This window comes from Erythrolamprus reginae, chromosome 1, assembly GCF_031021105.1.
Source record: "Erythrolamprus reginae isolate rEryReg1 chromosome 1, rEryReg1.hap1, whole genome shotgun sequence".
In the NCBI taxonomy this organism is placed as follows: Eukaryota; Metazoa; Chordata; class Lepidosauria; order Squamata; family Dipsadidae; genus Erythrolamprus; species Erythrolamprus reginae.
Window position 1 is genome coordinate 13,140,157 of NC_091950.1, and position 12,901 is coordinate 13,153,057.

General features: G+C 43.5%; 1 protein-coding gene across 1 annotated transcript; it reads left to right on the forward strand.

The window, feature by feature from the left end:
- The first annotated feature begins 652 nt into the window (after positions 1-652).
- Positions 653-12,417, forward strand: LOC139163675 (mast cell protease 2-like). The gene is made up of 5 exons (XM_070744631.1): positions 653-772; positions 1,826-1,973; positions 4,428-4,569; positions 6,696-6,950; positions 9,992-12,417. Exons 1-5 carry the CDS (start codon positions 706-708, stop codon positions 10,127-10,129), a joined length of 750 nt encoding a protein of 249 aa, XP_070600732.1. The 5' UTR covers positions 653-705; the 3' UTR covers positions 10,130-12,417.
- The last annotated feature ends 484 nt before the right edge of the window (positions 12,418-12,901 follow it).

Genomic DNA, 12,901 nt, shown 5'->3' on the forward strand with positions numbered 1-12,901 from the left:
ATGTACGCCCCTTACTGGCCTCTTAGGAACCTGGAGAGGTCAATCGTGGAGAGTCTAAGGGAGAAGTGTTGGGAGTTAGGGGTTGACACAACTGAGTCCCGTAGTGAGTTCCAAGCTTCGATAACTTGATTGTTGAAATCATATTTTTTACAGTCAAGTTTGGAGCGGTTCGTATTAAGTTTGAATCTGTTGTGTGCTCTTGTGTTATTGAGGTTGAAGCTGAAGTAGTCATTGACTGGTAAGACATTGCAGCATATGGTCTTGTGGGCAATGCTCAGATCGTGTTTTAGGCGTCGTAGTTTTAGGCTTTCTAGGCCCAGGATTGTTAGTCTATTTTCGTAGGATATTCCTTCGCCTCCTCCACCACCTTCTTTTCTTTTCTCTCCTTCTTCTCTGTTCTCCTCCTCTTCCCTCTTTTACCTTTTCTCTTTCTCTATCTCTTCCTTCTCCCCTTCCCCCGTTCCTCCTGTCCAACTAATCTCCTCTTTCCCAAGGTTTGGGCTTGGCCGACCTCTTTCCAAGAAGCAACATTGATCACAATCGTTCGAAACTGAAATGTTAGCAGATACACAACCCACAGAATCAGATAGTCACCATTTCCAACGGTCAACCGAAGGGCTATATAAAGAAGACAGCCCTGCAGAGAGGACCAAAGACTTTCCCATCTTCTCATTCTGGAACTGCAACATCTGCCCTAGAACCGAGATGGACGAGGCTTGGAGACTCTGCTCCCTTTTGGTGGCTCTCCTGTCCACCTCCTTGGCCACTGCTGGTAAGTAGCTTAGGAAGCTGTTCTCCAAGGAGTTTCCATCAGAGGTGGACTTCACATAATTAATCTACTAGTTAACTCACCCAGCATAAAGAATGGGAGCATGTGCACTTTGCTTGTGTGCGCAACTTGCACGCATATGTACGGCTTAGAAATAAAAAAGACTAGACTAGAATAGAATAGAATAGAACAGAATAAAAAATAAGGAATAGAATAGATAGACTAGACTAGAATAGAATAGAACAGAACAGAACAGGAATAGAATAGAATAGAATAGAAAATAAGAACTAGACTAGACTAGACTAGACTACAATAGAATAGAATAGACTAGACTAGACTAGAATAGAATAGAATAGAACAGAATAGAAAATAAGGAATAGAATAGATAGACTAGACTAGAATAGAATAGAACAGAACAGAACAGGAATAGAATAGAATAGAATAGAATAGAAAATAAGAACTAGACTAGACTAGACTACAATAGAATAGACTACAATAGAATAGAATAGAACAGAATAGAAAATAAGGAATAGAATAGATAGATTAGACTAGACTAGACTAGATTAGATGACTAGAATTGAATAGAATAGAATAGAATAAAGTCTTTCCTGATACGTTTTATGCTTAAGACCTTCCACCATTTTTGTAGCCCGTCTTTGGACCCATTCAATTTTATCCATCTCTTTTTGTAGGTGAGGTCTCCAGAACTGAACACCATATTCCAAATGGGGTCTCACCAGCGCTCTATATAGCGGGATCATAATCTCCCTCTTCCTGCTTGTTATACCTCTAGCTATGCAGGCAAGCATCCTACTTGCTTTCCCTAACGCCTGATTGCACTGCTCACCCATTTTGAGACTGTCAGAAATCACTACCCCTAAATCCTTCTCTTCTGAAGTCAGGAAATTTCTCCTTAGTTCTAAGTTGCTTCTCTCCTTGTTTAGTTCCCACCCATTGCTTCTTGTTCTACCCTCATGTGCCTTGGAGAATAGGTGGACTCCTTCTTTGTGGCAGCCCCTGAGATATTGAGGCTGATCCTTCTTCGCCTCTTTGCAGGGCCCCTTCGCAGCCAGATCGTCGGGGGACATGAAGCGAAGCCGCACTCCAGACCTTACGCAGCCGCTTTGAAAATCGGTGGAGATTTTGGATGTGGGGGGTTCCTCATTGCCCCCCGGTGGGTGATGTCGGCAGCTCATTGCAACGGGTGAGTTCGCATTCGGGATCAGCAGTTCCCTAATTGGATGAAATGGATTGAATGTACACTGCTCAAAAAAATAAAGGGAACACTCAAAGAACCCATCCTAGATCTGAATGAATGAAATATTCTCATTGAATACGTTGTTCTGTACAAAGTTGAATGTGTACAACAGCAGGTGAAATTGATTGTCAATCAGTGTTGCTTCCTAAGTGGACAGTTTGATTTCACAGAAGTTTGATTTACTTGGAGGTATATTAGAAACATAGAAACATAGAAGACTGACGGCAGAAAAAGACCTCCTGGTCCATCTAGTCTGCCCTTATACTATTTCCTGTATTTTATCTTTCAATTGATATATGTTTATCCCAGGCATGTTTAAATTCAGTTACTGTGGATTTACCAACAACGTCTGCTGGAAGTTTGTTCCAAGGATCTACTACTCTTTCAGAAAAATAATATTTTCTCATGTTGCTCTTGATCTTTCCCCCAACTAGCTTCAGATTGTGTCCCCTTGTTCTTGTGTTCACTTTCCTATTAAAAACACTTCCCTCCTGAACCTTATTTAACCCTTTAACATATTTAAATGTTTCGATCATGTCCCCCCTTTCCCTTCTGTCCTCCAGACTATATAGATTGAGTTCATTAAGCCTTTCCTGATACGTTTTATGCTTAAGACCTTCCACCATTCTTGTTGTGTTGTTTAAGTGTTCCCTTTATTTATTTATTTTGAGCAATGTATGTGCCACTTATTTGACTGTGCAGCCACTCTGGGCGGCTTCCAAACTTCATTAAAAACATCATTTAAAAGTACAAACGTTATGTTTACGTTAAAATCAGAATACTATGGGGGAGAAGGGAGTCTTGTCCCTAGTCCACTCACCGCCACCCCTCCAACATGGTATGCCCCTATCAGGGTCCCCAGACCATTGGCAGAGCTTGGCTTCAGGACTCTTGAAGAAGGCCAAGCGGGAGGGCAGATCTCATCTTGGGGAAGGCATGATGTTCCAGAGGGCAGGAGCTACAGCAAAAAAGGCCCTTCTCCTGGATCCCACTAGCTGGAAATCCTTGACCAAAGGGCAGAGATGAAATTCAATTTTTCCCCCCTACTGGTTCATTGAGTGTGGAGAGGATACTGCAAAATCCCCATTCCCACTCAACTACAGGAGAAGGATACTTACTTATGGGACCACATTCTGCAGCATGATCCCAGCGACCGGTTAGGTCCCACAGAGTCGGCCTTCTCCTGATCCCATCAACTGACAATGTCGCTTGGCGGAGCATAGGGGAAGAGCCTTCTCTGTGGGGGCTCCGGCCCTCTGGAATCACTTTAAAATATGTGTTGTTGTTGTTGTTGCTATTGTTGTTTTGCTGTTGTTATGTTATTATTATTATTGTTGTTATTATTGTTATTGTTGTTATTATTATTATTAATAATAATAATAATAATAATAATAATTTGTTTGTTTGTTTGTTTAATCTATATGCTGCCCCTCTCCGAAGACTCGGGCCAGCTTACAACCTATAAAAGCAGTATACTTTTATTTTATTATACATATTATTGTTTTGTCTCTTGTATATGCTGTGATCCGCCCTGAGTCCTCGGAGAGGGGCGGCATACAAATCCAATTAAATACAAATCCAATTAAATAAATAAATACATCGAGATATAATCATTAAAGTTAAAATTTAGAATTACCTTTAAGAAAAGCCCATTAACTATGCACACAAAGGCCCATTAACTATGCAAACATACCCATTCAAACAAACTTACTACAGTGATACCTCATCTTACAAACGCCTCGTCATACAAACTTTTCGAGATGCAAACCCGGGGTTTAAGATTTTTTGCCTCTTCTTACAAACTATTTTCACCTTATAAACCTATCGCCGCCGCTGGGATGCCCCGCCTCCAGACTTCCGTTGCCAGCGAAGCACCCGTTTTTGCGCTGCTGGGATTCCCCTGAGGCTCCCCTCCATGGGAAACACCACCTCCAGACTTCCATGTTGTTGTGATGCTGCAGAGGAATCCCAGCAGTGCAAAAACGGGCGTTTCGCTGGCAACGGAAGTCTGGAGGTGGGGTTTCCCAGCAAGGGGAGCCTCAGTGAAATCGCAGCATCGCAAAAACACGGATGTCCGGAGGTGGGGTTTCCCTTGGAGGGGAGCCTCAGGGGAATCCCAGCGGCGCAATAACGGGCATTTCGGCTGGCAAAAGGGGTGAAAGGGGCTTGCACGCATTAATCGCTTTTTCATTGATTCCTATGGGAAACATTGTTTCGTCTTACAAACTTTTCACCTTAAGAACCTCGTCCCAGAACCAATTAAGTTTGTAAGACAAGGTATCACTGTATATACATTCATGACCTCAGGCTTGGCCCTTCCAACTCAAATAACTAAATAAACAATTGAAGTGATTTGAGTTCTGAATCAGAAGTGGGTTTCTTTTTTTGTTTCCTTTCAAGGGAAATTTCCGTCATTTTGGGCGCGCACGACTTGAATGCTGTTGAAAAGACCCAGCAAGTGTTTGGAGTCATAAGCTCTCACCCACATCCCGGTTACTACATAGTGGGCGGTATCCCTTTCAATGACATCTTGCTGCTGAAGGTACGAAGAAAAACTAATTTTAAAATTAGAATTTTAAGAATTCTTTTTTTTTTTAGCATATTAATTGGACAAACTATTGTTATGTATTTTGGCGTGAGCCGCCCCGAGTCCACGGAGAGAGACGGCGTACAAGTCCAATTAAATAAATAAATAAAAACAACCCTTGGTCTGGGCGGGGGGCTTGCCCCTCCCGCGGCTACCAGTGTGCTGAGTGCGCAGTTCCGCCTCTGAGCATGCGCGAGAAGCAAAATCTTGTGAGGGCACCTGCGTGTGTGTGAGATTTCGGTGATATTCTTTTTTGCTTTCACGCATGCATGCATGCTGAAATCTTGCACGCACGTACGCACGCATGCCCTTGTGAGATTTTGCTTCCTGTGCAGAGATGTGCACACTGTTTCAGCTCCTGCCCTCAAAATGAGTCTATAGAGCAGTGTTTCCCAACCTTGGCAACTTGAAGATACAGTATCTGGACTTCAACTCCCAGAATTCCCCAGCCAGCGTTCGCTGGCTGGGGAATTCTGGGAGTTGAAGTCCAAATATCTTCAAATTGCCAAGGTTGGGAAACACTGCTATAGAGCACTGCACACCAGAACAAAGACAGTGTTTTCTTTAATGCCGTTGTTCTGCTAAACAAATTATTCCCTCACCACTGTCGAACTATTTACTAAGGCTGCATGATTATGATTATGATTATGATTATGATTATGATTATGATTATGATTATGATTATGATTATGATTATGATTATGATTATGATTATGATTATGATTATGATTATGATTATGATTATGATTATGATTATGATTATGATTATGATCATTGCTCCTATCACCCGTCTCTTCCCACTTATGACTGCATGACTGTAACTTGTTGCTTGTATCCTCACCATTTATATTAATATCGATCGTTTCCTGATTGCTTATTTGACCCCTATGACAATCATTAAGTGTTTTTTTTAACCTCGTGATTCTTGACAGATGTCTCTTTTCTTTTGTGTGCACTGAGAGCATATGCATTAAAAAAAATTCCTTGGGTGTCCAATCACACTTGGCCAATAAATAATTCTATTCTATATTCCATATTCCATATTCCATATTCCATATTCCATATTCCATATTCCATATTCCATATTCCATATTCCATATTCCATATTCCATATTCCATATTCTACTCCAGTGTTTCCCAACCTTGGCAACTTGAATATATTTGGACTTCAACTCCCAGAATTCCCCAGACAGCGAGTGCTGGCTGGGGAATTCTGGGAGTTGAAGTCCAGATATCTTCAAGTTGCCAAGGTTGGGAAACACTGTTCTACTCTATTCTCTATTCTTTATTCTACATTCTACATTGGTATTTATTTATTTGTTAGTTAGTTAGTTTGTTTGTTTACCGGTATTTATTTATTTATTTATTTATTTATTTATTTATTTATTTATTTATTTAGTTAGTTAGTTAGTTAGTTAGTTAGTTAGTTAGTTAGTTAGTTAGTTAGTCCAATACACAATACACATTGAAGAGAATAAACATGCAGTAATATATATCAAGGAAAGGATAGAAGAAAAGATTGAAGAAATAGAGGAGGAGATATATGAAAGGAAGAAAAGATAAATGAGATAAGGAAAGACAATTGGACAGGGGACGGAAGGCACACTGGTGCACTTATGCATGCCCCTTACTGACCTCTTAGGAACCTGGAGAGGTCAATCGTGGAGAGTCTAAGGGAAAAATGTTGGGGGTTAAGGGTTGACACTATGGAGTCCAGTAGTGAATTCCACGCTTCGACAACTCGATTACTAAAGTCGTATTTTTTACAGTCAAGTCTGGAGCGGTTAATATTAAGTTTGAATATGTTGCGTGCTCTTGTGTTTGAGGGAATTATTTTTTATATTTAACTTTTATAATGTTTTAGATTAACTGGTTAATTCATTGGATCCAATTACACTGTTTTTGGTTGAAATGCTCTGAGCCGCCCCGAGTCCACAGAGAGGGGCGGCATGCAAATCCAATTAATAAATAATTAAAATAAAATAAAATATTCTATATTCTATGCTATTATGCTAGGAGAGAAAGACCAATTAAATTCAGCTGGAACATTTTCTCGCTTTTTCCCCCCTTCCCGATGGCAGCTGGACCGTGAAGCGGAACTGAATGAAAATGTCCAAATGATCCCTCTCCCAAAGTCCAAGGACGACCTTCCTAAAAACACCCGATGCTCTGTGGCTGGATGGGGCCGGATCGATGCCACATATCTCCCCACACCGAAGCTCTTTGTCACCAACGTGACAATCCCTGGCCGCAGAAGGTGCCTCCAGTTTGACCCAGAACTTACCGATGGGATGTTGTGTGCCGGAAGTCGGGCCACCATCTGTGATGTTAGCAATGTGAGTGCCGCCATTTTGTTTTTATTTTATTTTCAATCCTTTTTCCTACTCTCGGGAGGAAAATCCATCGGGTTCGGTTCCAAGCTGGGAGAAAGACGCTGAAGACAACATTTATTTATTTATTTATTGGACTTGTATGCCGCCCCTCTCCGGAGACTCGGGGCGGCTAACAGCAATAATAAGACAGCATATAATAAAAATCCAATACTAAAAACGATTAAAAACCCATTAATATAAAAACCAAACACACATACAGACATACCATGCATAAAATTGAAAGGCCTAGGGGGAAAGAGTATCTCAATTCCCCCATGCCTGGCGGCAGAGGTGGGTTTTAAGTAGCTTATGAAAGGCAAGGAGGGTGGGGGCAATTCTAATCTCGGGGGGGAGATGATTCCAGAGGACCGTGGCCGCCACAGAGAAGGCTCTTCACCTGGGTCCCGCCAAGCGGCATTATTTAGTGGACAGAACCCCGAGAAGACCCACTCCGTGGGACCTAACTGGTCCCATGCAGAGAGCGTTACAGTAGTCGAGCCTCGAGGTGATGAGGGCATGAGTGACTGTGAGCAGTGACTCCCGGTCCAGATAGGGCCGCAACTGGTGCACCAGGTGAACCTGGGCAAAAGCCCCCCTCGCCACAGCTGAAAGATGTTTCTCTAATGTGAGCTGTGGATCGAGGAGGACGCCCAAGTTGCGGACCCTCTCTGAGGGGGTCAATGATTCTCCCCCCAGGGTAATGGACGGACAGATGGGATTGTCCTTGGGAGGCAAAACCCACAGCCACTCCGTCTTGTCCGGGTTGAGTTTGAGTTTGTTGACACCCATCCAGGCCCCAACAGCCTCCAGGCACCAGCACATCACTTCCACTGCTTCATTGACTGGAGGTTGATTCAAAGGAAGGTCCAATGATGAACAGAACCAGACACAAAGACAGCTGAACAAATGGTTGAATGAATAGATGGATCTTTATACGTTTCTGTGATTTTGAAGCTTGAATTGATCTGGGCGGTTTTGCCACGTCGGGGCTTGTTTCTTTTTCTAAGTGGTGGTGGGTTCATCCTATTTTGTCTTAAATAGTTAATAATAACAACAGAGTTGGAAGGGACCTTGGAGGTCTTCTAGTCCAACCCCCTGCTTAGGCAGGAAACCTTACACTACTTCAGACCGTTATGAGTTTGCCCACATGACAAAATTGAACGGGTCCAAAGATGGGCTACAAGAATGGTGGAAGGTCTTAAGCATAAAACGTATCATGAAAGACTTAATGAACTCAATCTGTATAGTCTGGAGGACAGAAGGGAAAGGGGGGACATGATCGAAACATTTAAATATATTAAAGGGTTAAATAAGGTTCAGGAGGGAAGTGTTTTTAATAGGAAAGTAAACACAAGAACAAGGGGGCACAATCTGAAGTTAGTTGGGGGAAAGATCAGATCAACGTGAGAAAATATTATTTCACTGAAAGAGTAGTAGATCCTTGGAACAAACTTCCAGCAGACTTGGTAGATAAATCCACAGTAACTGAATGTAAACATGCCTGGGATAAACATATATCCATCCTAAGATAAAATACAGAAAATAGTATAAGGGCAGACTAGATGGACCAGGAGGTCTTTTTCTGTTGTCAGACTTCTATGTTTCTATGTTTCTATGCTCACACTAGTGCGCACATCCACTACTTTGGCCAGTGATGGGCTGCCAAAAAACATTCTGCCTCACTGTGGGCATGGCTTATTTTGTAGGTGTAGCTTGATGGTCATGTGACTGGGTGGGAGTGGCTTGGCAATCATATGACCAGAGGTAGCTTAAAGGTCATGTGACTGTGTGGGAGTGGCTTGGCAGTCATGTGACCAGAGGTAGCTTAAAGGCCATGTGACCGGGTGGGAGTGGTTTGGCAATCATGTGACCAGAGGTAGCTTGAAGGCCATGTGACTGGGTGGGCGTGGCTTACCCACCAAGATAAGTTTTCAAATAGGTGCTTGGACTCTTTTTCAATTGATGAAGTCCCATTATTTGAATAGCCACCAAAAGGACAAATGAGAAACAGCATTATTGGTGGAGTAGCACAGGAACATTTTGTTCTGCCTGGCCTCTAGCCACCCAAGAACAAAGTAATAAATCAAACACACAAGCTTGTAAAAATAAAACAACCAGGTCTCCTTTATATACAGAGGGCTGTATGCAGGGGTGGGCAGCAGGCAGGATGGCGTGGAACGCAGAAATGAAGCCGCGTGCCCAGCTCCAGCTGACCATCCCCCCTCCCATCCTCCTCCTCAGAAAGTGGCAGGGAGACCAGCAGGGAGTTGCAGGGGGCCCATTTCCTCCCCCTTCTTTTCTCAAGAGCTGATTGGCACCCGTTCGCCTAGCTACCCAGCCTGAGGTAGCAATTTCGCTGAGGCTCCCCTCGCTGGGAAACCCCACCGCCAGACTTCCGTTGCCAGTGAAGTGCCCATTTTTGCACTGCTGGGATTCTCCTGCAGCATTGCAAAAACACAGAAGTCCGGAGGTGGTGTTTCCCATGGAGGGGAGCCTCAGGGGAATCCCAGCAGCACAAAAACGGGTGCTTTGCTGGCAACAGAAGTCCGGAGGCAGGGCCTCCCAGTAGCGGCGGCTTGGGTTTGTAAGGTGAAAATAGTTTGGAAGAAGAGGCAAAAAAAATCTTAAACCACAGGTTTGTATCTCGAAAAGTTTGTATGACGAGGTATCACTGTATTTCCTAATTTAAAAGTAATTAAAGATCACACTAAGATACTAGGGAAGGAAGGACAATAAAAAAACTATTAAGTATTCAATAAATAGTGCATAAACCTACTACTCCCACTGTGTCCTCTCCACCCTCCCCCCACCTACTACCCCCACTGTGTCCTCCCCACCCTGCCCCCACCTACTACCCCCACTGTGTCCTCCCCACCCTCCCTCCCTTGCGGGCAGCAGCCCATTACTACTTTGGGTACATGAGCCAAAAAAAAGTTTCGCTATCACTACCCTATAAGGTCCCGTCCGATTCCGTTAATCTGTCCCCCTTTTTCACCTGCCCGCAGGGGGATTCTGGGAGTGCCTTGATCTGCAACGGGGCAGCCCACGGCATCGTCTCCTATGGCTTTCAGATCCCACCTTCCATATATACCCGCGTGGCTTACTACCTTCCCTGGATCCAGGCGACGATGAATGAACACTGATGAAGAGAGAGAGAGAGAGAAGTGTTTCCAGCCGTCTTTCTGCTTTCCAGATGCTTTGCAGCTGCTAAAGAGAATTTTGCAATATAGAAAATCTTGAGAGGGGGGGCAATTTTTGATCAAGGGCATCAGGCATGTTATCAACTTAACCTTTTGATTTAAAGTAAGGTCCTCCTTTATCAATTGCTAAACCAGCTTTTGGTTCTTCCTAACCCACCTCCTTGTTTGCAAAATGTGGATCTCAACTTAAAGCCACAATTGATCCCCAAATTTCTGTTGCTAAGCAAGACAGTTGTTAAACGAATTTTGTCCCATGTTACGACCTTTCTTGCCACATTAAGTGAATCCCTGTAGCTGTTACGTTAATAACACAGTTGTAAAATGGGGGTGACATGATCTACATTTGGGACCTTCCTTCAACAGCTTTCAACAAGAGCCCGGGTGGCACAGTGGTTAGAGCGCAGCACTGCAGGCTACTTCAGCTAACTGCTAGCTGTAGTTCAGCGGTTCAAACCTCACCACCGGCTCAAGGTTGACTCAGCCTTCCGTCCTTCCGAGGTGGGTCAAATGAGGACCCAGATTGTTGGGGGCGAGAGGCTGATTCTGTAAACCGCTTAGAGAGGGCTGCGAAAGCACTACGAAGCGGTATATAAGTCTAAATGCTAAATGCTAAACAAAGTCAACGTGGGTAAGGCACCTTTGTTTAACGAAGGAACTGCAGTGATTCACTTAACAACCCTGAGGAAAATAATACTCCTGACTCACTTAACAATTGCTTTGATCAGAAACCGAAATCCTGATCCGCACACTGTCAGTGTAAGTTAACTATTTGGAATTTAGTTTTTGAATCCTTGTTTATTCCATTCATGTAATCTGGAAAATTCACACAGCACACTGAACTGGAAACTAATAAGAGTCTGGTTTACTGGACATACTAGTAAACCTTTTTTTCCTTGGGTGCTAAAAGAGAATGCACGCGTGCTATCGTGCATGTGTGAGTGCCCACATCCATAATTCAGTGCCTGCGGAGGGCAAAAACAGCTTTCCCTGGCCCCTGGAGGCCCTCTGGAGGTTGGAAATGGCCTGTTTCCCAACTTGGTGGGCCCAGTAGGTTTGTGTTTCACCCTATCCAGGCTCCAAAGGCTTCCCTGGAGCCAGGAGAGGCTAAAAATGCCCTCCACCATCCCCCTGGTGGCTCTCTGGAAGCTAAAAACACCCTCCCAGAACCTCAGTCTGAGCCAAAAATCACACACACGCACGTTGGAGCTGAGCTAGGGCAACGGTTTGCGTGCCAGCAGACATGGCTCCGCGTGCCACCTGTGGCACCTGTGCCATAGATTCGCCATCGCTGCAGTAGATTCAATTCAATTCCATTCAATATATTAGATTTGTATGCCGCCCCTCTCCGAAGACTAGTGGCAGCTCACAACAACGATAAAAACAATATTATAATGGCACAAAACTAATATTAAAAATAACTAAAAACCCTATCATAATTAAAAACCAAACAGCATATACATACCAAACATATATTATAAGGAGCCTGGGGGAAAGGTGTCTCAAATCCCCCATGCCTGACAGTATAGGTGGTCTTAAGTAGTTTACAGACGACAAGGAGGGTGGGAGCAGTTCTAATCTCCGGTGGGGGAGTTGATTCCAGAGGGCTGGAGCCGCCACAGAGAAGGCTCTTCCCCTGGGGCCCGCCAGACGACATTGTTTAGTCGATGGGACCCGGAGAAGGCCAACTCTGTGGGACCTTATCGGCCGCTGGGATTCGTGCGGTAGCAGGCGGTTCCGGAGGTACTGTGGTTAGCTAATTTGGGTGGACTGTCTTCCCCACCCCAATCAAATCAGTCCCTCTCGGTGTTTCTCAATCTTGGTGGTTTTAAGATGTCTGGATTTCAACTCCCAGGATCCTGGGAATTGAGCTCCCCACCTCTTAAAGTCAAAAAAGGGGAAGAAATATTGACGTAGCCTTTCAAATCAGGCACAATCTCTGCATTTCTGTGTTCTTCAACTTCCCGTAAGGAGAAAGAGTGTTCCAACCGATGGAGGGTTGAATAGATGTCCTTTTAGATCCCCTCCAACGGCTCTAGGCTCCTCCGGTGTCAACATTATTTCTGTTCGCAAGAAAAACGTGCTTCTTCCTGCGAATGAAAATCAGCAGGTCTTTTAAACGGTAACCACAAACATCTGCATTTCTCTTTTTATGCCTGCCTCAAAATTAATTCCTCGGTAGTGCTGTGCTACACCCATCCTAAATAAACAACCTTTTTTCTTTGCATTTCAAACCTTTGTCTTCAATATGGCATCCTGCTTTGCCTCTGGTTTCACGCCTCAGTAAAAACAGAGTCTGTATCGTGATTTATATATCTGATTTAATACGCTCGGCTGCATCGTCACACAGATGTTTTGACTGGAGTTTGGCATTTTTTATACATCCATCGAGTCCTCCCCAAGGACCTGGAAGAGGCAGATGTCGATGTCAAAAAAACCAGATCTGCAAACTTCTAGAAACAAATAAATTTATAATGAGGAGCCACCATGGGTTTGTTAAAAACATAACATATTTATATATTTGTTTGTTTGTTTGTTTGTTTGTTTGTTTATTTATTAGATTTGTATGCTGCCCCTCTCCGTAGACTCGGGGTGGCTCACAACACAATAAAACAGTTCATGACAAATCTAATAATTATAATTTAAAATATTTTTTTTAAAAACCCATTACTAAGCAAACATACATACAAACATACCATGCATAAATTGTATATGCCC